Raw genomic sequence first — 26,408 nt, 5'->3', positions numbered from 1 at the left:
TGGATGCTAGAATAATTTGGTCAAAGTATTCAAGCTGTTCAGGCAACTTTAAGGTTTCACCCCAAGGACTATTTATCAATTACACAGGAGAAAATTCACCTCAAAAAGGAGTAAATCTACTATGGAATCATGACTAAATAATCAAACTCAACACCAATAACAGAAAGTATCCCTAATCTGTACCTCTGAGGTGATGCCATAAGACATTTCCATAGTCTTCTGGGTGTAGCAGTTCTGCTCAAATGTTAAACCTGAGTCTCAAGATGAGGCATAGGATCAGAGAAATCTACACTGAAGGATGTTTTGCAAAACAGTGAGTGTGTATTCTTCAAAAACATATCACTGAAGGAAAAAAAATAAGACCTGTAAGTATTCTAAATTAAAGAAACTAAAGAATCAAGACAATGGAATGCAATTCTCATATCAAGACTAGATCCTAGATTTATGAAAGTAGATAGAAAAGACATCATTGCCTCCCTGGGAGAAATCTGTATATGGACTTGCTATTCAATGATGCTGTTACATTAGCACTGATTTGTTAGTAAGATGCTAGTATTGATTGATAAATAAGATGCCTCTATTGTGTTAGAGAATGACCTTGAAAGAAGGAAGTAACTATTCAGCTATCAAGGGCAAACTGTCAAAAGGTATACAATTTATTCTCACATGAAACAACAAGGACATAAACAGATGAAAAAGAATTTGTGATAAAACGGCAATGTTTGCAAAGAAAATAGTAATGTTTGGTGAATCTAGATGAAAAGTACGCTGTAGGTTCAGGTATGCTGCAGGTCGATATTTCCTGCTGTATTTTTACATTTCCGTATGTTTAAATTTTTCAAAATAAAAAGTGATCATTAAGTGAAAGGTGGGAGTATGTGCAGAAAGCAAAAAACAACTAAAGAGCCTCTTGACGAAAGTGAAAGAGGAAAGCGAAAAAGTTGGTTTAAAACTCACCATTCAGAAAACTAAGATCATGGCATCTGGTCCCATCAGTTCAATTCAGTTCAGTCACTCAGTCATGTCCGACTCTTTGCAACCCCATGAATCCCAGCACGCCAGGCCTCCCTGTCCATCACCAACTCCCAGAGTTCACTCAGACTCAAGTCCATCAAGTCAGTGTTGCCCTCTAGCCATCTCATCCTCTGTCGTCCCCTTCTCCTCCTGCCCCCAATCCCTCCCAGCATCAGAGTCTTTTGCAATGAGTCAACTCTTTGCATGAGGTGGCCAAAGTACTGGAGTTTCAGCTTCAGCATCATTCCCTCCAAAGAAATCTCAGGGCTAATTTCCTTCAGCATGGACTGGTTGAATCTCATTGCAGTCCAAGGGACTCTCAAGAGTCTTCTCCAACACCACAGTTCAAAAGTCACTTCATGGCAAATAGCTGGGGAAACAGTGGAAACAGTGACAGATTTTATTTGGCGGGGGCGGAGGGGGGTGCATTCCAAAATCACTGCAGATGGTGACTGCAGCCATGAAATTAAAATATGCTTGCTCCTTGGAAGAAAATTTATGACCAACCTAGACAGCATATTGAAAAGCAGAGACATTACTTTGCCAACAAAGGTCCGTCTAGTCATACCTATGGTTTTTCCAGAAGTCATGTATGGATGTAAGAGTTGGACTATAAAGATAGCTGAGCACAAAAGAATTGATGCTTTTGAACTGTGGTGTTCTTGAGAGTCCCTTGGACTGCAAGGAGATCCAACCAGACCATCCTAAAGGAGATCAGTCCTGGGTGTTCATTGGAAGTACTGATGCTGAAGCTGAAGCTCCAATACTTTGGCCACCTGATGCAAAGAACTGACTCATTAGAAAAGACCCTGATGCTAGGAAAGATTGAAGGTGGGAGGAGAAGGGGACAACAGAGGATGAGATGGCTGGATGGCATCACCGACTCAATGGACGTGAGATTGAGTAAACTCCGGGAATTGGTGATGGACAGGGAGGCCTGGCGTGCTGCAGTCTACGGGGTCGCAGAGTCGGACACGACTGAGCAACTGAACTGGGAGTATGTTGATACACTGATGCTAGGATATTATTACATTTTACAGCCAGGTGTAAGAGCAGTTTAGCAACTATGCACCCACAGTGAGACTATACAGTCATGGTGGTGAAGCAGTCCCATCCCTCAGAACCAGTGAGACAGTCCATGTGTGCACAAGGCAACATGGCCAGCGAGCCACATCCCATGACGTGACAGCTGACATTTGACTCTTCAAATGTATAAACAGGAAGTGTTCTGACATGGAGGCCTCATTAATCATCTCTACTGAGAAAAGAGAAACTTCCTACACTATTTGTGTGGATATAAACTGGGGCAGTCACTGCAAAAACAGTATGGACAAGCCTTACAAAACTAAAAAAAAGGCTTACTATATGATCCAGCAATTCCACATCTGGGTATATATATTTAAAAAAAGACAACATACACACTAATTCAAAAGGTAACACGCACCCCACTGTTCACAGCAGCATTTTTCATAATACCAAGATAAGGACTCAGACTGAGTTACCAACAGATGAATGGATAAAGAAGAGGTGGTGCATACACAATGGAATACTGCTCAGCCATTAAAGAGAATGAACTTTTGCCACCATAACAACATGGATGGACTTAGAAATCACTGTGCTGAGGAATTATTATGTTTATAAGTCACAAAAAAGCCAATACTATATGATATTACTGTTATGTGGAATCTAAAAACTGGAACAAACTAGTGAATATAATAAAAAAGAGATTCATAGATATGGAAAATGAAGTAGTGGTTACCAGTGGGGAGAGGAAAGAGGGTAAGGGCAACAGGGGAATATGGGATTAAGAGATGCAAACTACTAGGTGTAAAATAAATTAGATCCAAGGATATATTGTACAGCACAGGAACCATGGCTGATATATTAACTATAAATGGAATACAAATTTAAAAATTGTGAACCACAATGTTTTACACAGATCAGATCAGATCAGATCAGTCGCTCAGTCGTGTCCGACTCTTTGCGACCCCATGAATCACAGCACGCCAGGCCTCCCTGTCCATCACCAACTCCCGGAGTTCACTCAGACTCACGTCCATCAAGTCAGTGATGCCATCCAGCCATCTCATCCTCTGACATATCCTTCTCCTCTTGCCCCCAATCCCTCCCAGCATCAGGGTCTTTTCTAGTGAGTCAACTCTTTGCATGAGGTGGCCAAAGTACTGGAGTTTCAGCTTTAGCATCAGTCCTTCCAATGAACACCCAGGACTGATCTTTAGAATGAACTGGTTGGATCTCCTTGCAGTCCAAAGGACTCTCAAGAGTCTTCTCCAACACCACAGTTCAAAAGCATCAATTCTTTGGCGCTCAGCTTTCTTTATAGTCCAACTCTCACATCCATACATGACCACTGGAAAAACAATAGCCTTGACTAGACGGACCTTTGTTGGCAAAATAATGTCTCCGCTTTTCAATATGCTATCTAGGTTGGCATAACTTTTCTTCCAAGGAGTAAGCATCTTTTAATTTCATGGCTGCAGTCACCATCTGCAGTGATTTTGGAGCCTCCAAAAATAAAGTCTGACACTGTTTCCACTGTTTCCCCATCTATTTCCCATGAAGTGATGGAACCATATGCCATGATCTTCGTTTTCTGAACGTTGAGCTGTAAGCCAATTTTTTCACTCTCCACTTTCACTTTCATCAAGAGGCTCTTTAGTTCCTCTTCACTTTCTGCCATAAGGGTGGTGTCATCTGCATATCTGAGGTTACTGATATTTCTCCCAGCAATCTTGATTCCGGCTTGTGCTTCTTCCAGCCCAGCATGTCTCATGATGTACTCTGCATAGAAGTTAAATAAGCAGGGTGACAATATACAGCCTTGACGTACTCCTTTTCCTATTTGGAACCAGTCTGTTGTTCCATGTCCAGTTCTAACTGTTGCTTCCTGACCTGCATATAGGTTTCTCAAGAGGCAGGTCAGGTGGTCTGGTATTCCCATCTCTTTCAGAATTGTCCACAGTTTACTGTGATCCACACAGTCAAAGGCTTTGGCATAGTCAATAAAGCAGAAATAGATGCTTTTCTGGAACTCCCTTGCTTTTTCAATGATCCAGCAGATGTTGGCAATTTGATCACTGGTTCTTCTGCCTTTTCTAAAACCAGCTTGAACATCTGGAAGTTCTACACATTCAAGTCCCACTCAATTCACATCTTTTTCAACTGTCACTACCACTTGATGTTGTTTAAAAACGTGGTAAAAAGTAATTTTATGCTCTAATTTGCACCACTTCAGTTCAATCTGGCCATTTCTGCCTAAAATAGTCAAACATGTTTACCTCCTCACAAAACATCATATTTGAAATAAATGTTTTCTAAGGGTATAATGGACAAAACACAAGACCGGCTGCCAAAAATTTTATACAAGGACTGAGTTTCCCCTTCAGCATTATTGTTTTCAGTATCAGTAATGACCTTTCTTTCAGACAGTATTCAATTCTCACATACCTTGTCTTGATATTCCGTGCCTACCTCATTTCTAGGAAATTTTACAGTGATATATTTAAGTAACACAGCTGCACACTTCTTCATAACATCCAGATTGTTTGAGGACCCAGTGTTTATCCATTAAATAAGTATTTGCATGATAATTACATAATACTTCATTACAATTACTGTCATAACTGTGTCTAATTTGAAATTCTTCAACTTGAATTGGGGGAGGGCTGAGTATGGGAATATCTGATATTATACGCAAGGCAGACAGAAATGTAGGTACCTTGGGCCCCCAATATTGGGACTTGCATGTGAACTGAGGACAGTCTTGTGGAGTCTGAACCAGTTAGTTAGTGTCACAGTTGAAGTGAGTTATAGGACACCCAGCTGGTTTCCAGACAGTTGAACAATCTCTTTGCAGAGTGGAGAAAACCCACTCTTATCTGGTGTCACAATTGTTGGGAATAAACCCTAAAACAGTGATAGGAAAGGAACACAACAAAACAGACTGTGATAGTTATAAAGATGACTTGCAAAATGGAGATAGAAGGTGAAAAAGATGGAAAGTACATTAGAGTGACACAAAAAAGGTAAGTAACACCTCAACAAGCATTGGAGGAATTATTCCATTCCTCCCATAAAATACACTGAATATACTTTACATGCTGCGTCAAGCACTTGATCTACTGGCAGTGGACAGAACCCCATGAACAAGGCACACAACCCTTGTGTAGTTTATATTTTGTGGGCAAAGAGAATGTATAGTAATGGAAAATAACCATCTAGAAGACAAGATAGGAAGAACTTCTCTGATATTAGTTACAGTAGTATTTTTTTTGGATCTGTCACCTAAGGGAAAAGAAACAAAAGCAATGATAAACAAATTAGACACCTATTTAATTTTAAGGGGCTTTCCTGGTAGCTCAGTGGTAAAGAATCCACCTGGCAAAAAAAATAAAAAGTCTGCCTTCCATGCAGGAGGAGTAAGTTCAATCCCTGGGTCTGGAAGATCCCCTGGAGAAGGAAATAGTACTCCATTCCAGTATTCCTGCTGCCTGGGAAATCCAATGGACAGAGGAGCCAGAAGAGTACAGTCCATGGGGCCACTAAAGAGTTGGACAAGATGTAGTGACTGAACAATAACAACAATTAAACTTAAAGGCCATTTCACAGCAAAGGAAACCACTAAAAAATGAGAAGACAACCAATGGAATGGGAATAAATACCTGCAAACGATACGATATCCAAAAGACATGAACAGCTCATATAATTCAATATCAAAAAACAAACAACCCCTCTGAAAAAACAAGTGAAAGGCCTAAATAGATATCTTTCCAAGGAAGACATACAAATGGATAGCAAGCACATAAAAAGATACTCAACACAGCTAGTCATCAAAAATGCAAGTCAAACAAAAGTGAGATATCACCTCATAGCTGTCTGAATGGCTATCAACAGAAATGTTGGCCAGTTTTTACAAGAAAAGAAAACCCTTGTGCATCATGATGGGAAATGCAAATTGGTGTAGCCGCTATGGAAAACAGTATGGAAGCTCCTCAAAAACACTCTAAATAGAATTACCATATGATCCAGCAATTCCACACCTGACTCTACATTAAGAAACTACTTCAAAAAGTAATCTGTAGGACTCTATAGGTGGTCTAGTGGTTAAGTCTTGGTGCTGCCACTGCAGAATGGGCATGAGTTTGATTCTTGGTCAGGGAAGTTCCATGTGCGGTGTGGTGCAGGAAAAAAAAAAGGCACCATGCACCTCAATGTTGAAAGTGGCATTTTTAAAATCAATAACCAAGATACGGACACAAACTGAGTTACCAACAGACGAATGGGTAAAGAAGAGGTGGTATATACACAATGGAATACTGTTCAGCTATTAAAGACAATGGAATTTGGCCATTGAAACCACATGGATAGGCCTAGAGAATATAACGCTTAAAGAGATAAATCAAACAGAAAAATAAATACTATATGATATTTGCTTCTCTGAGAAATCTAAATATAGAATAAACTAAAGAGTGTAACAAAGAAGAAATAGATTGGTAAATATAGAAAAACATCTAGTGGTTACAGTGGAGAAGGGGAAGGGGGTAAGGGCAAGAAAAGGTAGGGGATTAAGAGATGCAAACTACTATGCATCAAATAAATTAGATATAAGGACATATGGCATAATACAGGAAACATGGCCAATACGTTATAACAACAATACATGAAGTAGAACCTTTAAAAACTGTGAATGATTATTCTGTATTCATCAAACATATAATACTGTAAATCAACTATATTTCAATCTTAATTAACATGAAAAATTTTTTAAGTTCAAATAAAGGTAAATTAAAAATTAAGAAAAAAGTAAATAAAATCCTCTTCGAAGCCTTCTGGAAAAGATATGAGAAAGAGTGAATAGATTATTATCTCAGTGTCCTGATAGTATCAGATAAAATGACATTGTGATTAACTTTGACTTTTTACTCTTTTATTTCATTTTTATAATTTTTACCGGAGTATAGTTGATTTACAATGTTGTGTTAGTTTCACATTATAGCAAAGTGAATTAGCTATATATATACATATATCTTAGCTTTTAAATGTATATAAATTTCTAAATGGAAGCCAACACATAATAAGTACACAGATTTCAAAGAAAAAAATTGTAAGGTCAAATTATATTTGAAAATTAATGAAATGAAATTGACATAGGTAAAATAAAAAACAAACTATTGATACAAAAATGCATAAATTATTACATTAAACAAGTAGACTAATTTATTAATTGAAATTTTGTTATTGTATTCATCTAATTTTTTTTAGGTGATATGGACAAATAATAGGATTAAAGTAGGAAAATCAAAAATACACTATAAGGAATTCAAGCAGATATATACACATATTTGTAGGTATGTGCGTGGCTGTATTTTCTTCTTGCTGCTTTGTGATCTAGTTTATGGAAAATGTTTAAGTGTCTCATGTGAGTTAAAAATGGTGGTTTCTCTTTGGGGTACAAGGTTCAATCTATATAGATCCATTAGGTCAAAACAGTTATTTTATTTTTAAGTTGTTGAATTCTCAATACTTTTACTGGCTTCAGAATGTCAATACAAAGAAAACCTCTATCACCTCCATTAGCTTTGATTGAAGTGATATTTCCTAAGGCCCACTTAACTTCACACTCCAAGATGTCTGGCTCTAGATGAGCAATAACACCATCATGGTTATCTAGGTCATTAAGATCTTTTATGTTTTGCTACAAATAAAGCTAGTGGAGGTGATGGAACTCCAGTTGAGCTATTCCAAATCCTAGAAGATGAGGCTGTTAAAGTGCTGCACTCAATATGCCGACAAATATGGGAAACTCAGCAGTGGCCACAGGACTGGAAAAGGTCAGTTTTCATTCCAATCTCAAAGAAGGGCAATGCCAAAGAATCTTCAAACTACTACACAATTGTACTCATTTCACATGCTAGCAAAGTAATGCTCAAAATTCTCCAAGACATGCTTCAACTGTAAGTGAACCAAGAACTTCCAGATGTTCAAGCTGGATTTAGAAAAGGCAGAGGAACCAGAGATGAAATTGCCAACATTCTCTGGGTCAAAGAAAAAGCAAGAGAATCCCAGAAAAACATCTCCCTCTGCTTCATGACTACACTAAAGCCTTTGACAGTGTGGTAAATTCACAACAAACTCAAATTCTTAAGGAGACAGGACTACTAGATGACTTCACCTGCCTCCTGAGAAACCTGTATGGAGATCAAGAAGCAACAGCTAGAACTGGACATGGAAAAATGGACTGGTCCAAAGTTGGAAAAGAAGTATGTCAAGGCTGTGTATTGTCAGTCTGCTTATTTACTTATATGCAGAGTACATCATGCAAAATGCTGGGCTGGATGAAGCAAAAGCTGGAATCAAGATTGCTGGGAGAAATAGCGATAAACTCAGATATGCAGATGACACCATCCTTATGGCTGAAACCAAAGAAGAGTCAAAGAGCCTCTTGATGAGGTGAAAGAGGAGAGTGAAAAATCTGGATTAAAACTCAACATTCAAAAAACGAAGATCATGGCATCCAGTTCCATCATTTCATGGCAAATAGATGGGGAAACAATGGGAACTGTGACAGACTTTATTTTCTTGGGCTCCAAAATCACTGAAGATGGTGACTACAGCCATAGAATTAAAAGACACTTGCTCCTTGCAAGAATACTATGACCAACCTAGAAAGCATATTAAAAAGCAGACACATTACTTTCCCAACAAAGGTCTGTAAAGACCAAGCTATGGTTTTTCCAGTAGTCATTTATAGATGCAAGAGTTGAACCATCACGAAGGCTGAACGCTGAAGAATTGATGTTTTTGAGCTGTGGTGTTGAAGAAGACTCTTAAGAATCCCTTGGACTGCAAGGAGATCAAACCAGTCAATTCTAAAGGAAATAAATCCTCAATATTCATTCAGTCGCTCAGGCATTTCTGACTCTTTGAGACCCCATGAACCGCAGCACACCAGGCCTCCCTGTCCATCACTAACTCCTGGAGTTTACTCAAACTCATGTCCATTGAGTCCTGATGCCATCCAACCATCTCATCCTCTGTCATCCCCTTCTCCTGCCCTCAATCTTTCCCAGCACCAGGGTCTTTTCAAATGAGTCAGCTCTCCATCAGGTGGCCCAAGTATTGGAGTTTCAGCTTCAACATCAGTCCTTCCTATTAACACCCAGGACTGATCTCCTTTAGGATGGACTGATTGGATCTTCTTGCAGTCCAAGGGACTCTCAAGAGTCTTCTCCAACACCACAGTTCAAAAGCATCAATTCTTCGGCGCTGAGCTTTCTTTATAGTCCAACTCTCACATCCATACATTACTACTGGAAAAACCACAGCCTTGACTAGACGGACCTTTATTGACAAAGTAATGTCTCTGCTTTTTAATATGCTATCTAGGTTGGTCATAACTTTCCTTCCAAGGAGTGAGCGTCTTTTAATTTCATGGCTCAATCAACATCTGCAGTGATTTTGGAGCCCAAAAAAATAGTCAGCCACTGTTTCCATTGTTTCCCCATCTATTTGCCATGAAGTGATGGGACCACGTGAATATTCATTAGCAAGGCTTATACTGAAACTGAAGCTTCAATACTTTCACCACGTGATGTGAAAACCCGACTCATTAGACAAGACCCTGATACAGGGAAAGATTGATGACAGAAGAAGGGGACGATAGATGATAATATGGTTGGATGACATCACTGACTCAATGGACATGAATTTGAGCAATGCCTAGAGGTGGTGAAGGACAGGGAAGCCTGCAGTGTTGCCGTCCATGAGCTGGCATTCAGACTTGACAGAGTGACTGAACAACAACACTAAGCCAATACTCACTGTGCACCTTGAAAACTGAGGAGCCACAAACTCCATATGCACAGCATGGATCCCTTGCCCTTTCAAATGGTTCTTCCTCCAGTGCTCTGAATTTAATGGAAGTCTCCACTACAAAGTAATTTCATAGCTTTGGATATGTGAGCATGCACCCGAAAACCTCTACTTACCAATATGGTCATCTTCACAAAAGAAAGAAAACTCTGCCTTCTACAATCCAAGTTCCATGCAATTCTCAACTTTTTCAATTATCACAATCACATGATGATTTTTTAAAATATGGTAAAATGTAATTTTATGCTCTCCTGTACACCACTTCACTTCAATCTGGCCATTTCTACCTGAAAATCCTTAAACACACTCATCTCCCCACAAAAGACTGTATTTCACCTAAACAACTGTTGCCATTCTAAGGATAAAATTGACAAAACTCATGCCTACCTTCACAAATCTTTACTCAAGGACTGAAATTCCCTTCCCCATTGCCTTCAGATTCAGTAACAACCTGCCACATGCTCTTCCATTTCCACCCACCTTTTCCTAATATTCCATGCCTACTCCATTTCTAGCAAACTTGCATTGATACTTTTAAGTTACACCCTTCTACATGTGTCTATAAGAGCAGACTGTTTGAGGACCTGGTGTTTATTATTACATACATTCTGAACTCTTCGACTTCAAGCACTAGTAGAACGTCCATTACAGAAGACCATACATGATAACTGTATCATACTTCTTTGCAATTACTATCACAACAGTGTTTACTTTGAGGAAGATGCTCACCACATCCTGTTTACCATCCTCTGGTAAACCACTCACATTTTACCTAGGACTCTGAGGGATTGAGTGAATAAGCCAATGAATACAGTGCAAATACATACCATTCACACCTTTCTCTTAAGAGTGGGGGAGTTTGCATTCCTTTTCCCAGCAAAACAGAGCCTGGATACTCTGGAGTCACGACTCATAAGCAGAAAGGGGCTGATAGCTGGGAAACATGAAATGACTACTGCAGACATGGTTGAAATGAACAAACTAGAATTGTTGGAAATGCCCAAAATAATATAAGAGATGGAGGAAAGTGTGTTAAAATTAATAAAGATGCTCACCAGGAGAAGGATGGTTTTAGTGGCTCTGGACTCAGCAGAGGATATGGAGGAGCCATTGATTCTATGAACGTTTTGGACTCTCTGCTTGTGCCTGTACAGGGTGAAAACCGTGGAGCCACTGGCCAAGAGCATGACCACAAAAGAAAAGACAACAGGCATGGACATCATTGCTGCATATGTTTCTCCATAACGATCATTGGGAACAGCAGAACAATGTTTGAAACTTTTTCTATTTGTGATGCTTTTGTTACTCAATATTCCAGTCACAAAAATAGGATAAATGATATTTAACATCATGTTCACGACCCAGCACAGGATAATTGAAGGAACAACACACTTGAGAGCTTTCACTTTAAGCTCTGCCCACCTGGAGTTCCTGGGACTGATCGTGATGGCCTGGAAGACACTCAAGATGCATGTGATGCCAATGGATGCTCCCCTGCCCACTCCACGAAGATAAGCAAAAACTCTGCATGCAGATCCACTTTTGAGACAATTCCACCCAAAAGTTGTCATTGGACTGCAGAATCCAGCAGAAAACAGAATGAAGATGTTGGCTACAATAAGGTTTGTCACAATCAAATCTACGGTTCTCAACCTATCCCCAGTACACCACAGGAAGAGATAACAGTAAAGAAGAGAGAAATTCCCCAGCATTCCAAATACTGTCTGTAATAATAAGATGGATCCTGCTGCCAAATCACCAGTAGCCATGCTCTCAGGTCTCAGTGACTGATGGCTGTCTTCTGAGCTGAAGGTCCTGAATGGGAAGACGAGGCATGGAACACAAGTAGCAGGTCAACAAAAATCCAATATTCTCCACTTATCAATAATTCCTACTTTAAAAGAGTTAATGTTTTCCTGTCATATCAGTGCTTCCAAGAGTTGAATGAAGAACCATTAAAAAACACTTGATTGAATGAATCACTGTGAACAAAGCCACACAAATGAAAACATCTTTATTCCTCTCACATTCATGAGGCAGGCAGTATTATCTCCCTTACAAAGATGAGGGAAACATCACCCAGAGAGGTTAAATGCTTAATCTATATTCACTCACTGGCTGTGGGCAGATGGCTAGTGAGGATTTGAATCTGGCTGCCCCGGTAACAAGGAAAGTGCATTTGCACCAGAATACATGCAAATACTAGTGACCTGTGTTCCTCAACTAAACCAGATCTTAGTTTAGTTTTACAACTTGTTGTTTCAGATTAGTTTGGTAGTATTATATTTGAAAATTTAGGTACTGGGACTTCCCTGCTGGTTCAGTGGTTAAGATTTCACACTTTCAAGCAGCATGTGCTGTTTAGATACCTGGTCAGGGAACAGGATCCTGCATGCCTCATGGCAAAGCCCCCCCAAAAAGACATTCTAGGGTCAAGTATAAATTTTGAATAAAGCTTTATAGATACTCATAAGGAATATAATACTGCTGGCAACTGGCCTGTGTTCAAGTTGGATTTAATGAATACAAGAATGACTCAATATTAGAGCAGCAAAAAAAGACTCATTTACTCTCAATCCAGGAAAAAGCACAACAGCACAAGTCATAGTTCCATGGAACAGCAAACAATGATACCTCATTAATAGTTCACTGAAGAAACAAAAGTAGTATTAATATTAATTTCATGTGATATATATATTTATTTAGTAATACCTGCAGTGTTACCTCCAGGAGATCGTCCTATCCAGGTATCCTACATTGCAGGCAGATTCTTTACCTGAGCCCCCAGGTAAAGAATAGCCACTTCAGATTCATCTGAGCCACCAGGAAAGTGCAAGAATACTGGAGTGGGTAGCCTATCCCTTCTCCAGGAGATCTTCCTGACCCAGGAATAAATCCGGGGTCTCCTGCATTGCAGGCGAAATTCTTTACCAGCTGCATTATCAGCTGCTAAAGAACATGCCTCCCAACACAGGAGACATGGTTTTGGTCCCTGAATGGGAAAGATCCCCTGGAAAAGGAAATGCCAAGTCACTCCAATATTCTTGCTTGGGAAATCCCACAGAAAAAAGGAACCTGGCGGGCTACACTGGACAGGGTCGCAGAAGAGTTGGACATGACTTCACGATGAAATGACAACAAATATAAGTATTACCAATAAGGCAAGATTTGTGAAAGATATGAAAATACAAAATACATGCAAAATCAACGTTAAGGTAGGCAACCTGTGTATGGTATAAAGAACATACATTTTTTGAATAGGTATCATAATTTTGAAAAGAAGCAGAAATATGGTATCTGAATTGCATAAAGTTCTATTTTTCTTACATGCTGATTCCTTAATTTAAGTGAAAAGAGTCTCTCCACAATCAACAGAGACACAATAACTTAATCTTCTCAGTAATTCATACAACATCCAGAGTTAGAGGAGACATTTCTACTCCAGCAGTGGCTGCCAGACACACTGTTACTGCACAAGGTCAGATAATTCCTACAGACTCATCATACTCTTCATTACAAGGATGAACTATGTATGTGCTCACCTATGAAACCTGAAATGTAGGCACAGGCTTCCTGGAAAGTAGACTGAACATCATATTAACTGGGGAAATACAGTCCTTAGTTTTATAAAATAACACACTAGTATTAAACCAGAACAATCTCTGTCAGTGAGCCATATATGCATCACGTTAGGAGCCATTAGGAATCGGTGAACGACCTAGCACCCAATCACTCCTTTCCAACTCAGTTCAGACTCAGGATTTATCCCACCTTCCTGCAGGGCTTTGGTGCTGGATCACGCTCACAAAAGGGAGAATCCCTTTGCCCAATATGTTCACTTACATGATTCCTGATATAGATCCTCCTTTACAGATTCTATCTCCCTGAAAAATACAGAAAAAAACTCATTGACTTTTTCCTTCTTCCTGGTTGGTGGGCTCAGCATGAAAGTCAATCAGTATCTCTGCAGGAGGCCTAGCTGGACCCTGAGATATGAGTTTGTCACCCTGTGACTTCACCTCCCCTCAGAACTGCAATTATCATGTCACCTGTAGCAGCGCTGGCAGGAGGAACAGGCTTGGGAACTGCGATTATTTTTGAAAATATTTTTCCAGTCACTAATTACCAATGACAATTATAAGTTTGTAGCTAATATGTGTTAAGAGACTTTGGATTGTTTGTGACAGATGCTTACGTGTGAGCGTGCTAAGCCATTTCAGTTGTCTCTGACTCTTTGAGACCCTATGGACTGTAGCCCTCCCAGGATCCTCTGTTTATGAAATTCTCCAGGCAAGAATACTGGAGTGGGTTGCCATGCCCTCTACTTTCCACGGTCCCTGGAGGCGCACAGGGCTCACATGCAGGGAGCAGGAAGAACTTAGGACTGACATGTAAGAAACTGGCTGCACATCTATGTCTCAATGGAGGTTTTGCCTCACTGAGAAATTCTACCCAGGATAGTTCTTTCCCAATTTCATACACTGAGCTGGTCCATCAATTAAAGTGTGACAAAGAAATGGAATTTGTCCTCATATCTGAGGTTTTCAAAAGAGATACAAGTGATAAGAAGGACATGATTTCAACACTCTATATTAGATATTAGTGTACTCATTTGTACACATCAGTATAATGAATATGTAATTTGTTAGGAAAATAAACTTTCCTGATATAGATCTTCAGTAATTTTGGAAGCAGATGTAGATACTACCCCCAGAAGAAAGAGATATAGCTCAAAAACAGAACCATGCAAACAAAAGAACAAGGATCAGGTGGTTTAACAAGGAGATTCTAGTATTTCCATAAATGTCAGATAAGCCAGTGCTACTCACTCAATTCAAGACCATAGAGAGGTCAACACAGTTCTCTACAAAATTATTTTTTGCAAACTTTTCATTAAGACCTTAGGATTGCATTTTTAATTAAGAAATACATTTCCATAGGGTCAAGAAAAAATGTATATATATTATGAATTGAATCTAATTTTTCAGGTTTTCCTTACACATATATTAAATCTTTGATCCAGGTTCATTCCATATTCCCTCTCAATTGTCAAGTCAGTTGTTACAGCCATAATGGAGGACAATTCATTCTACACAAACACACACAAATGCTCACATACAAGCTCATTTACATGCAGGGATGCGAGGATATTCACACACTCAAATATATACTTGCACACATTCAGATACTTAGGCACACACATAATCACTCCCATCTGCATACAGTTTCAACTGCACACTCACAACCATGAATGCACACACTGCACCCATGAAAATTACCTCTCACATACACAAGTACTCATAAATATAAACGTACATAAACTCAGAATCACACTCTTTCATCAAGTCACAGTCACCACGTATGCACTTCAGTGATAAGAAGGACAGCTGTATCTTCAAACTTCTGGATGCCTCAAAATGGGAGCTTTCCTACACTTTACAGTGCTTCCAACCCTGTGACAATTACAAAGACAATATTTACTACAATACACAACATACTAAAATAGCAGACAACAGTGAGACCTGTTGTCAAGACACACTTTGGGAACTTGGAGTCCTTGGGGTAGTCACCGTGTGTGGATGTGTCACCGGGTGGAGTAGGAATAGGCCAGAGGGAAAAGCAACCGTAAGGATAAGAGGGTGATGGGGTGAACCTGGGGCCCAGTGTTATAGAGAGGGCCAGGGAAGAAAGAGGGCAGAGAGAAGAAAGGCACAAGGAGTTTAAAACATTTTTGTGGTCAGATTCGCAAAACAGAGTATGTTAAAAATTCATTTTTATACCAATTGTGATATAATATCAGGTTTACTCCTTTAAAGGGCTTCCCTGGGAGCTCAGTGATAAAGAATTCACCTGCCAAGCAGAAGACGTAGGTTCGATCCCTGGGTCGGGCAGATCCCCTGGAAGAGGAAATGGCAACCCACTCCATCAGTTGTAAGAATAAATGGGAATTTTCCCTAATTTTTAAAAAGCCTTTTTCAATTTATTTAAATTGGAGGATAATTGCTTTACAATATTGTGTTGGTTTATGCCATACATCAAGATGAATCCGCCATAGATATACATATGTCCTCTCCCTCTTGAATCTCCCTCCCACTACCCACCCCATCACAACACTCTAGTTTCTCACAGAGCAACAGGTTTGAGCTTATTTTATTGTTTAGTATTCTGTTTTTATTGCTGATGTAACAAACTTCCATGAAACTAGCACCTGAAATAACACTCACTCATCTTCTTACAGGTCAGTTAGTCAGAAGGCCAGAATCAAGTGGTCTGCTCTCCTGGGCTCTTAACTGGAGCCTCTCCGTGAGAGTTACTTCCAGGCTGATACATGTCTTTGCAAGAATTCTTCACAATTGCTTCTACATGGCTTCTTCTATCTGAAAGTCAACATCAGCAAACTGACACCCTCCCCCTCCTGTTTCCAATCTCTTCCTCTTCAGTTCCATCTAACTGGCCTTTCTGTTCTTTAGGGTCATGTAACTACAATGAGTCTACCCAAATAATGCAGAATATTTCCCAATTTTAAAGTCATATGACTAATAACCTTACGTGCATCTGCAAAGGCCCTTTTGCCTGTAATGTGACATGAACCACCAAGGGATGATGCCAGGGGATAATGAGCTGCCTACAGCTCTACGACAACAGTGGATTCTGTTCAATGAAAAACATTTTTGTGGTCAGACCCAAAAAACTATTGCAAGTGGTTATATCTTGGGATAGTTTCACACACAAAAAACAAACATTACTTATAATCTTTTCAATACTGTATCAGTTCAGTTCAGTTCAGTCGCTCAGTCCTGTCTGACTCTTTGCGACCCCACGAATCCCAGCACGCCAGGCCTCCCTGTCCATCACCAACTCCCGGAGTTCACTCAGACTCATGTCCATTAAGTCGGTGATGCCATCCAGCCATCTCATCCTCTGTCATCCCCTTCTCCTCCTGCCCCCAATCCCTCCCAGCATCAGAGTCTTTTCCAGTGAGTCAACTCTTTGCATGAGGTGGCCAAAGTACTGGAGTTTCAGCTTCAGCATCATTCCCTCCAAAGAAATCCCAGGGCTGATCTCCTTCAGAATGGACTGGTTGGATCTCCTTGCAGTCCAAGGGACTCTCAAGGGTCTTCTCCAACACCACAGTTCAAAAGCATCAATTCTTCGGCGCTCAGCTTTCTTCACAGTCCAACTCTCACATCCATACATGACTACTAGAAAAACCATAGCCTTGACTAGACAGACCTTTGTTGGCAAAGTAATGTCTCTGCTTTTGAATATGCTATCTAGGTTGGTCATAACTTTCCTTCCAAGGAGTAAGCATCTTTTAATTTCATGGCTGCAGTCACCATCTGCAGTGATTTTGGAGCCCCAAAAAATAAAGTCTGACACTGTTTCCACTGTTTCCCCATCTATTTCCCATAAAGTGATGGGACCAGATGCCATGATCTTCGTTTTCTGAACGTTGAGCTTTAAGCCAACTTTTTCACTCTCCTGTTTCACTTTCATCAAGAGGCTTTTTAGTTTCTCTTCACTTTCTGCCATAAGGGTGGTGTCATCTGCATATCTGAGGTTATTGAAATTTCTCCCGGCAATCTTGATTCCAGCCTGTGCTTATAGTTATACTTTATTTCTTATGTAAACCGGGTGTTAAATTTTAAAAACTCTATAATTAAGTAAGAGGAATTTCATGAAATCAGTTTGGGGCATAAAAGTTGCTGAATCATAGTACGGCGAAGGGGTGAGGTCCAGTATTGAAACACTGGAGCCCAGGACCAGTAAAGAGATGCTCCTGGCAGGTCCACACTAGTCACTGTTCCTGCTCAAAATTTCCAGACAGGAGTAAAATCCTGATGCTGTGTTATCATTCACCTTCTACCAAGGGACCCACTGTGTATTAAAACATTATTAGGAGGTTTGGGCGAGGGCATTCTGTGTGGCTTGCAGGATCTTAGGTCCCTAACTAGAGGCCAAACCCCTGTCCCCTGCAATGAAAGCATGGAGTCTTAACCACTGGACCACCAAGGAAGTCCCAGGAGTATCTGGTATCAGCAGAATTTTTGTTACATAGGGAAAATGGAAAAAATGACCCACAAGTGACTTGTGACTCCACTGAAAATGAGGGTATGAATTGTGGGGGATGAAATAGTGACTCCCAATTTGGCCTGATATGTCCATCCCTATATTGCCCCTAAAATCTACTTTTATCACCCAAAGACTCACCCCAGTACTTCTTAGGTCTCTATCCATCTTTTAGCACCTGTCCCATCACCTTGCAAGGCCAGGATTTAAATTTTCCTCTCTAACCTCCACCTGCTCAAAATTCTCCAAGCCAGGCTTCAACAATACATGAACCGTGAACTTCCAGATGTTCAAACTGGATTTAGAAAAGGCAGAGGAATCAGAGATTCAATTGCGAACATCCGCTGGATCATCAAAAAAGCAAGAGAGTTACAGAAAAACATCTATTTCTGCTTTACTGACTATGCCAAAGCCTTTGACTGTGGGGGTCATAACAAACTGTGGAAAATTCTTAAAGAGATGGGAGTACCAGACCACCTGCCCTGCCTGCTGAGAAATCTGTAGGCAGGACAAGAAGCAACAGTTAGAACCAGACACGGAACAACATACTGGTGCCAAATTGGAAAGGAGTAGGTCAAGGCTGTATATTGTCGATCTGTTTATTTAAGTTATATGCAGAGTACATCATGCAAAATGCTGGGTTGGATGAAACACAGGCTGGAATCAAAATTGCAGGGAGAGGTATCAATAACCTCAGATATGCAGATGACACCACCCTTATGGCAGAAAGCGAAGAAGAACTCAAGAGTCTCTTGATGAAAATGAAAGAAGAGAGTGAAAAAGTTGGCTTAAAACTCAACATTCAGAAAACTAAGATCATGGCATTGGGTCCCATCACTTCATGGCAAATAGATGGGGAAAAAATGGAAACAGTGACAGAGTTTATTTTGGAGGCCTTCAAATCACTGCAGATGGTGACTGCAGCCATGAAATTAAAAGATACTTGCTCCATGGAAGAAAAGCTATAACCAACTTAGACAGCGTATTAAAAAGCAGAGACATTACTTTGCCAACAGACGTCTGTCTAGTCAAAGCTATGATTCTTCCAGTAGTCATGTATGGATGTGAGAGTTCGACTATAAACAAAACTGAGTGCCGAAGAATTGATGCCTTTGAACTGTGGTGTTGGAGAAGACTCTTGAGAGTCCCTTGGGCTGCAAGGAGATCCAACCAGTCCACATTAAAGGAAATCAGTCCTGAATATTCATTGGAAGAACTGATGCTGAAGCTGAATACTTCGGCCACCTGATGGGAAGAAATGAACCACTGGAAAAGAACCTGATGCTGGGAAAGATTTAGGGTAGGAGGAGAAGGGGACGACAGATGTTGAGATGGTTGGATGGCATCACCGACTTGATGAACATGAGTTTCAGTAAACTCCAGGTGACAGTGAAGGACAGGGAAGCCTGGTATGCTGCCGTCCATGGGGTCGCAAAGAGTCGGACACAACTGGGTGACTGAACTGAACTGAATCTCCACCTGACTTCCATTTCCTCACCCTACCCCCACTCTAGCCCTCCTTGGAATCCTCTCCCTCTGACAACTCTTTACCCCCACAGTCTGTGCACCCCAACTGGCTACTTCTTGCCTTCAGGGCCTCCCTCTTCCTCATGGGTCTATATTTTCCTCTATCCCACTCACCTCAACCCAATTCCCATTCCCTCTGTACACCATCCTCTAGAAACCTTCCACTGTGAGTCAAATGTCTGGGGCCTTTCCTTTAAAGAAACAAGCTGAATGTTTAGACAAAATACTTTTTCCAAAATCTTCACAATCATGGAAACTTTCTCAGTTTTTCTTGCTTCTCTTGGTGCCGGTGTACATCATCACCAAATTCCCAGACATCATTTAGAAACATAGAACAAGGAAACCATCCACTATGACCATGTAAGAAAGCGATAATCCAGCAAACCTCGCTTGCTCAAGCTCTAATATTGGAAAGATAGACCTGTTTTCAGCATTGCCTCACTCCTGGGAGATAGCCTCTGAAGTCTGGACTATTCTCCTGATAAGAGTGTTTTGATATACTTGAGGCATTGGGCCATACAAGACCAGTGGGACCAGAAAGTTAATCCTAACAGTGCCATTTATGATGAAGAGCTATTTCTGCTCTGGAGGGCTAGGGTCTGAGTAGCTGATGTCAGTTACACAGGGCCTCAGGGCTACCTGCATGACCCCCAGGAAAACCCTGCAACCTGGCTCTGGTGAACTTCCTAAGCTGACAACACTTAATGTATACTGCCAACGTTGTTCAGGGCAAACTCACAACACCCCCATGTCACTCCCCTGGGAAAGGACATGTGGACTCTTGAGCCCGGTTTTTTGTGTACTTTGCCCCATGCACCTTTTCCCTTTGCTTATTCTAACCTGCATCCTTTCACTGCAATAAAAAGTAACCTTGAGTGTAACCACTTCTGAAACTTAGAGTCCTTCTATGATTTATCAACCTTAAGGATGGCCTTGGAGACCCCTGACTGAATCATGTTAAAGAATATAACAAAAAATTCTCTGATGGTCACTTTGCTGTGAAACTAACACAATAAGTCACCTATACTTAAAAAATAAAAATAAAATTGAAAAAAATTCAATTGAAAATTAAATTGAAAAATAATCTCCAATTAATAAATAGTGATGATTCAGATAAAATTGTAGATCTACTTTTATTGGACTAAATATAGACCCCTGACAGGGGAAAGAAATTTGATTACAAAGTAAATCCATGAAGACAATATTTGTGTAAAAATTTAACCAAAATGGACTATATTAAAGAATTCATTTTTATGTCATGTCAAGTAAAACATCAGGGATACTCTAAAACCACATTTTTTAAAAGGGTATACTTAAAGCTAAAGAAAATTATTACACATCAGTATCAAAATGCCATCAGTTGTGGGATGATAAATGAGAATCTTACTTAATTTTATTGTTTGTATATTATTGTGTTTCCATAGGAATCAGATTTCTATTACGCTGTAACAAACTGACATGATATCAGCTACCTCAAACAACACATTCATTTTCTCACACGTCAGTAAGTCAGAAGTCAAAGTGTCTGCTCCCCTGGACTCTTGCTTTCAAATTGGAGTATAGTTGACTTACAATCTTGTGCTGGTTTCAGGTGTACAGTAAGTGAATCAGTTGCATATATACATATATCTTAGCTTTTAATGTGTAGTAAAGGACTTCCTTGGGGGTTTCCAGTGGTTAAGACTCCACCCTTTGAGTATAGACGGTATAGCTTCAACCCCATCAAGGAACTAAGATCCCAAAGACAGATGTTGCACTCAAAAAAAACAAGTACGCTAAATTTCTAGGTAAAAGTTAACACATGGTAGGGAAACAAATTTCAAAGAAAAAAATCAATTATTAAGTAGAACTACATTTTAAAATTAATGGAAAAGAAGTTCACATACATGAAACAAGAAAATAAACTTTATTGATATACAAATGTGTCAATTATTACATTAAATGTAAGTAGACTAATTTCTTAATCAAAACTGTTACTATACTCAATAAATGTTTTTTCAAGAGATACAGATAATAATATGATTAAACTGGAATAATAAAAAGTACAGTTTATGAAATCTTAACAAAAAACAAGTATGGCAATATGCTCTTCAGATAACATACATATTAAGATTTATCACTAGTGTAGTTATAGGCATTTTAAATTGTTCTTATGTACAACTTTCCAATAACAAATATGTTTAATTCTATATGTATTAATATATACATAAACATAGCTTCAAGAAAATAAGTATACATATTTATAGATATCTGTACATTGTGTATAAATATACACATTTATAGATATATGTACATATATCTATAAATTTATAGATTTATAGATGTATGTACTTTCTTTTTCTTGCTATGTGATCTAGTTTGTGGTAAATATTTAAGTGTTTCAAGTGAGGTGAAAATGTTGGTTTCTCTTTGGGGTACAAGGTTCAATCGATATATAACCATTGGGTTAAAATAAGTATTTTGCTTTTCAGCCTGTTGAATTCTCAATGCTTTCATTGGCTTCAATGAAAAAAAATTATGTAAAATGTAAATGTAAAAACAAAATCTCTCCTAAAACTGAGACAAGATGCACTTTGCTCCTTGAAAATCAAGAACCACAAACTCTGTACACACAGAATCGATCCACGTCTTTTCTCTCAAATGGCTCTCCATGGGTTGCTCTGAATTTGCTGGAAGTCTCCACCACAAACTAACCTCATAGAGCATTCACTTGCAAACATCTTCCATCCCAGTATGTCCAATTCACCCTCACTAAAGAGGGAAAACACTGACTTCTACACAACCCACGTCCATACAATTCACATATTTTTCCATTGTCACAATCACGTGTAGTTATTTAGAAACTAGTAAAATGTAATGTTATGCTCTCCTTTATGCCACTTCAGTTCAATCTGGTCATTTCTATCTAAGAATGCTTAAACGTGCTCATCTTCCCACAAAACATCATATTCCATATAAATGACTGTCTTCATTCTAAGAATATAATGTACAAAATTCATGACTGGCTTCCAAAAGCATTACTCAAGAACTGAATTTCCCCTCCAGCTCTCTAGTCTTCAGGTTTAGCAATGACTTGCCACATGCTGTTCCATTTTCATACACCTTTTCTTAATATCCCATGCCTACTTTATTTTTGGAATTTTATGGTTATAAATTAAAGTTACACACTCATACAATTCTCTATGACAATGAGATTGTTTGTGGACCTGACATTTGTTATGGCATAAATTCTGAACTCCTCAACTGCAAGCACTAGTAAAACTTACATTGCAGAAGTATTTACACAATAATTATAAAATACTTCATTAAAAGTACACCATGATATTGTTTACTTTGAAGGAGATGCTCACCACTACTGTTTAGCATTCTCTGGTAAGCCGCTCACAATTTTACCTAAGACTCTGAGGGAAGTGAGGAAACAAGCCAATGAATATAGTTCAAATACATACCATTTACATCTTTCTCTTAAGGGTAGGGGGGTTTGTATCCCTTTTCCCAGCAAAGCAAAGCCTGGGTATTCTGGAATCATGACTCATGAGCAGAAAGGGGCTGACAGTTGGCAAACATGCAGTGATTATTCCACAGATGTTCAAAATGAACAAACTAGGATTCTTCAAATGACTCAAAACAATATAGCAGATTGAGGAAAGGGTGTTAAACTTAACAAAGATGCTCACAACAAGAATGATAGTTTTAAGGTATCTCTGGATGCAGGGGAGGATTTGGAGGAGACATTGATGCTATGAATGCTTTGGACTCTCTACTTGTGCCTGTAGAGGATGAAAACTGTGGAACCACTGGCCCACATCATGAGCACAAAACATAAGACATCAGGGAATGATATCAACGCTGCATATAATGAGTCTCTGATTTGGTCATGGCGAACAGCATAACAGTGTCCAAACATTTTCTGTTTGTGAAGTTTTTGTTGCTCAAATTTCCAGTCACATACATAGCATACACAACATTTACCAGCATGTTCACGATCTAGCACAGGATAATTGAAGGGGAAACCAACTGCAGAGCTTTCACTTTAAGCTCTGCCCACCTGGAGGTCTGGGGACAGATGGTGATGGCCTGGAAGACACTCAAGAGGACAATGGTGCCAATGGACACACCTCTGCTCACTCCATGAACATATCGGGAAAATTCGCATGTAAAGTCACTGTCCATGAGGCGCCACCCAAAATTTGCCATTGTATTGTGGAAGCCACCAGAGAACAAAACCAAGATGTTGGCAACAATCAGATTCTTGACAATCAAATCTATGGTCCTCAGCCTATACCCAGTGCAATAAAGGAAGAGATAATGGAACAGAGAAATTCCCCAGCATTACAAATATAGTCTGTAATAATAAGATCAATCCTTCTGACAAATCACCACCAGCTATGCTGTCAGGTCTCAGTGACTGATGGTTTTCTTCTGAGCTAGAGGATTCAGAATGGGAATATGAGGCATGGAACATAGGTACCAAGTCAAGTGAAATCCAACTTTCTACCCTGAATTAATTACTTGAAGTTTTCCTTCAGGTCAAAGTTTCCAAGGGTTCCATGTACAGCCATTAAAGAATACTTGTGATGTATGAATCACTGCTATGAAAGCCACACATGTGGTAATGTCTTTATTTCTCACAAATTCAAGAGACAGACACTATTATCTTCCTTAGAGTGATGAAGCAAACGTTGACACAGAGAGGTGAAGTGTTTGTTCTAAATCGATTCACTAGTTGGGGGTACATGGCTAATAGGGATTCCTTGGCTGAGCTGGGGAATAGTGCACTTAATCCAAAAAGCACTGAATAACTAGTTAGTTACCTGTGTTCTGCAAATAAACAAGATCTAAATTTAGTTTTGCGTGTTGTCATTTCAATTTAGGTTGGTGGTAATTTATCTTAAAATGTAGGTACTGAAAACTTTTGAGTAATTTGTGAAGACTTATTATACACACAATTATAAAATCTGAATAAAGCTAAAGATCTTCAATTATCCAGGCCAGAATACTTCTCCAGGGGGTCTTCCCAACCCAGGAGTCAAACCCAGGTCTTCCGCATTGCAAGCAGATTCTTTACCACTTGAGCCACAAGGGAAGCCCAACAATACTGGAGTGGGTAGCCTAACCCTTCTCCAGTGGATCTTCCTGACTGAGGAACCCAACCAAGGTCTCCTGCATTGCAGGCAGATTCTTTACCAAGTGAGCTATCAGGGGATCCCTACACACAAACAAATCTTTGACCCGGGTTCACTATACATTCACTCCCAATTGTCAAGTCAGTTGTTAGAGCCAGAATGGTGGACCACCCATTCTACACACACAGACACACACACACACAAAGTCATTACACAGACATGCAAGCATACACACATGGACATTCACATACTCAAACATATAGTCACACACATTCACATATTTATGCATATACACACGCACATCCTCAAATAATCTCAATGGATATTGACACTACTAATGCACGAACTGAACACATGAAAATTCCCATGCATATATACAAATATTCATAGATACACAAACTCAGCATACCACTCTTAAAAATACAATCACCATGCATGTGTGTGTCTCAGTGACATGATCTTCCATAGAAAAACAGTTCTATCTGCAAACTTTGGGATGCCTCAAAATGGGAGCCTTCATACACTTTCCAGTCCTTCCAACCCTGAAACAATCAAAATCGCAATATTTAGTACAATATACAGCACCTAAAATGTGAGGTGAATATTGCCATCTGATGTCAAGACAGAGTCTAGGCAAAGGCAACTTGTAGTGTTTGGAGTAGTGACAGTGTGTGGGTGTGTGACAGTAGAGTAGGAATAGGCCACGGGGTAAAGGAGCCATGTGAATAAGATCGTAGTACAGTGAACCTGGAGGCCAGGGATTGTACAGTGGGCAGGGGAAGAGAGAGGGTGGAGAGAGAGAAGGTAGGAGTTTAATGTTGATTAAGCATTCAAGTACAAGCCTCAGGATGAAAATACAAGTGGGCAAAGAGGGTAAGAAGTCACCATATGGGGAACTTGGTGATATGGGGTAAACAGAATAATGGGGATAAAAATTTCAGTGGGGATGAAGTGAAGTCACTCAGTTGTGTCCAACTCTTTGCGACCCCATGGACTGTAGCCTACCACACTCCTCCATCCATGGGATTTTCCAGGCAAGAGTACTGGAGTGGATTGCCATTTCCTTCTCCAGAGGATCTTCCCAACCTAGGGATTGAACCTGGGTCTCCCGCATTGTAGGCAGACGCTTTACCATCTGAGCCACCAGGGAAGTCAGTGGGGATGAAACATGGGCAAAAGTGAGCAAAAGTCAATAGTAGGTGGGTTTATAAAACATGGTGTGGGGAGAAGATGACTTCACATAGAGTAGGCAGGTCCTGGTAGAGATAACAGCCCTAGTGAGATAGTGTGTGGAAAGGGGATGGGTCTGGGGGAAATAATGGAACCAGGACATGAGAGACCTGGAGAGGACAGGGGTATGAAGGAGCCCAAAAGCCCAGGACAAAAGGTCAGGACTACAAGGCGGAGGACCATGGATGCAGAGTGTGGACTGGGATTATATATGGAATCTAAAAATAATACAAGTGAATCTATATATGAAACAGAAAAAAACTCACAGACATATAAAACAGACTTATGACTACCTAGGGGAAATGGGGAAGCAGAGTAAACTAAAATTTGAAATTAGCAAACTACGATGGAAACTCCTAGACACAAAATAGATAAGAAAGAAGGATTTACTGTATGGCATACAGAACTATAATCATTATGGAAAAAGACAACGAAAAATAATGTGAACAATATACATATAGGGAAAATTGAATCATTTTTCTGTAAACCTGAAACAAACATACTATTATAAATCAACTGTATTTCAATTTACAAATTAAAAAGAATCTC

The 26,408-nt window shown here is 39.7% G+C and overlaps 1 protein-coding gene and 1 pseudogene across 1 annotated transcript; both read right to left on the bottom strand.

The window, feature by feature from the left end:
• Window positions 1–7,318: 7,318 nt before the first annotated feature.
• Window positions 7,319–13,955, bottom strand: LOC139177318 (vomeronasal type-1 receptor 4-like). Its single transcript, XM_070772273.1, has one exon. It carries the CDS (start codon window positions 11,673–11,675, stop codon window positions 10,737–10,739), a length of 939 nt encoding a protein of 312 aa, XP_070628374.1. The 5' UTR covers window positions 11,676–13,955; the 3' UTR covers window positions 7,319–10,736.
• Window positions 13,956–21,836: 7,881 nt separating this feature from the next.
• On the bottom strand, window positions 21,837–26,331 carry LOC139177311 (vomeronasal type-1 receptor 4-like; annotated as a pseudogene).
• Window positions 26,332–26,408: the final 77 nt, after the last annotated feature.

This window comes from Bos indicus, chromosome 18, assembly GCF_029378745.1.
Source record: "Bos indicus isolate NIAB-ARS_2022 breed Sahiwal x Tharparkar chromosome 18, NIAB-ARS_B.indTharparkar_mat_pri_1.0, whole genome shotgun sequence".
NCBI lineage: Eukaryota > Metazoa > Chordata > Mammalia > Artiodactyla > Bovidae > Bos > Bos indicus.
Note: the sequence above shows the minus strand (reverse complement) of the source record. Positions and strands in the feature narration are given on the sequence as shown.

Bases quoted from the DNA above. Each gene is read 5' to 3' on its own strand.
- LOC139177318 (XM_070772273.1), bottom strand. From the start codon at position 11,675: ATGGCTACTGGTGATTTGGCAGCAGGATCCATCTTATTATTACAGACA.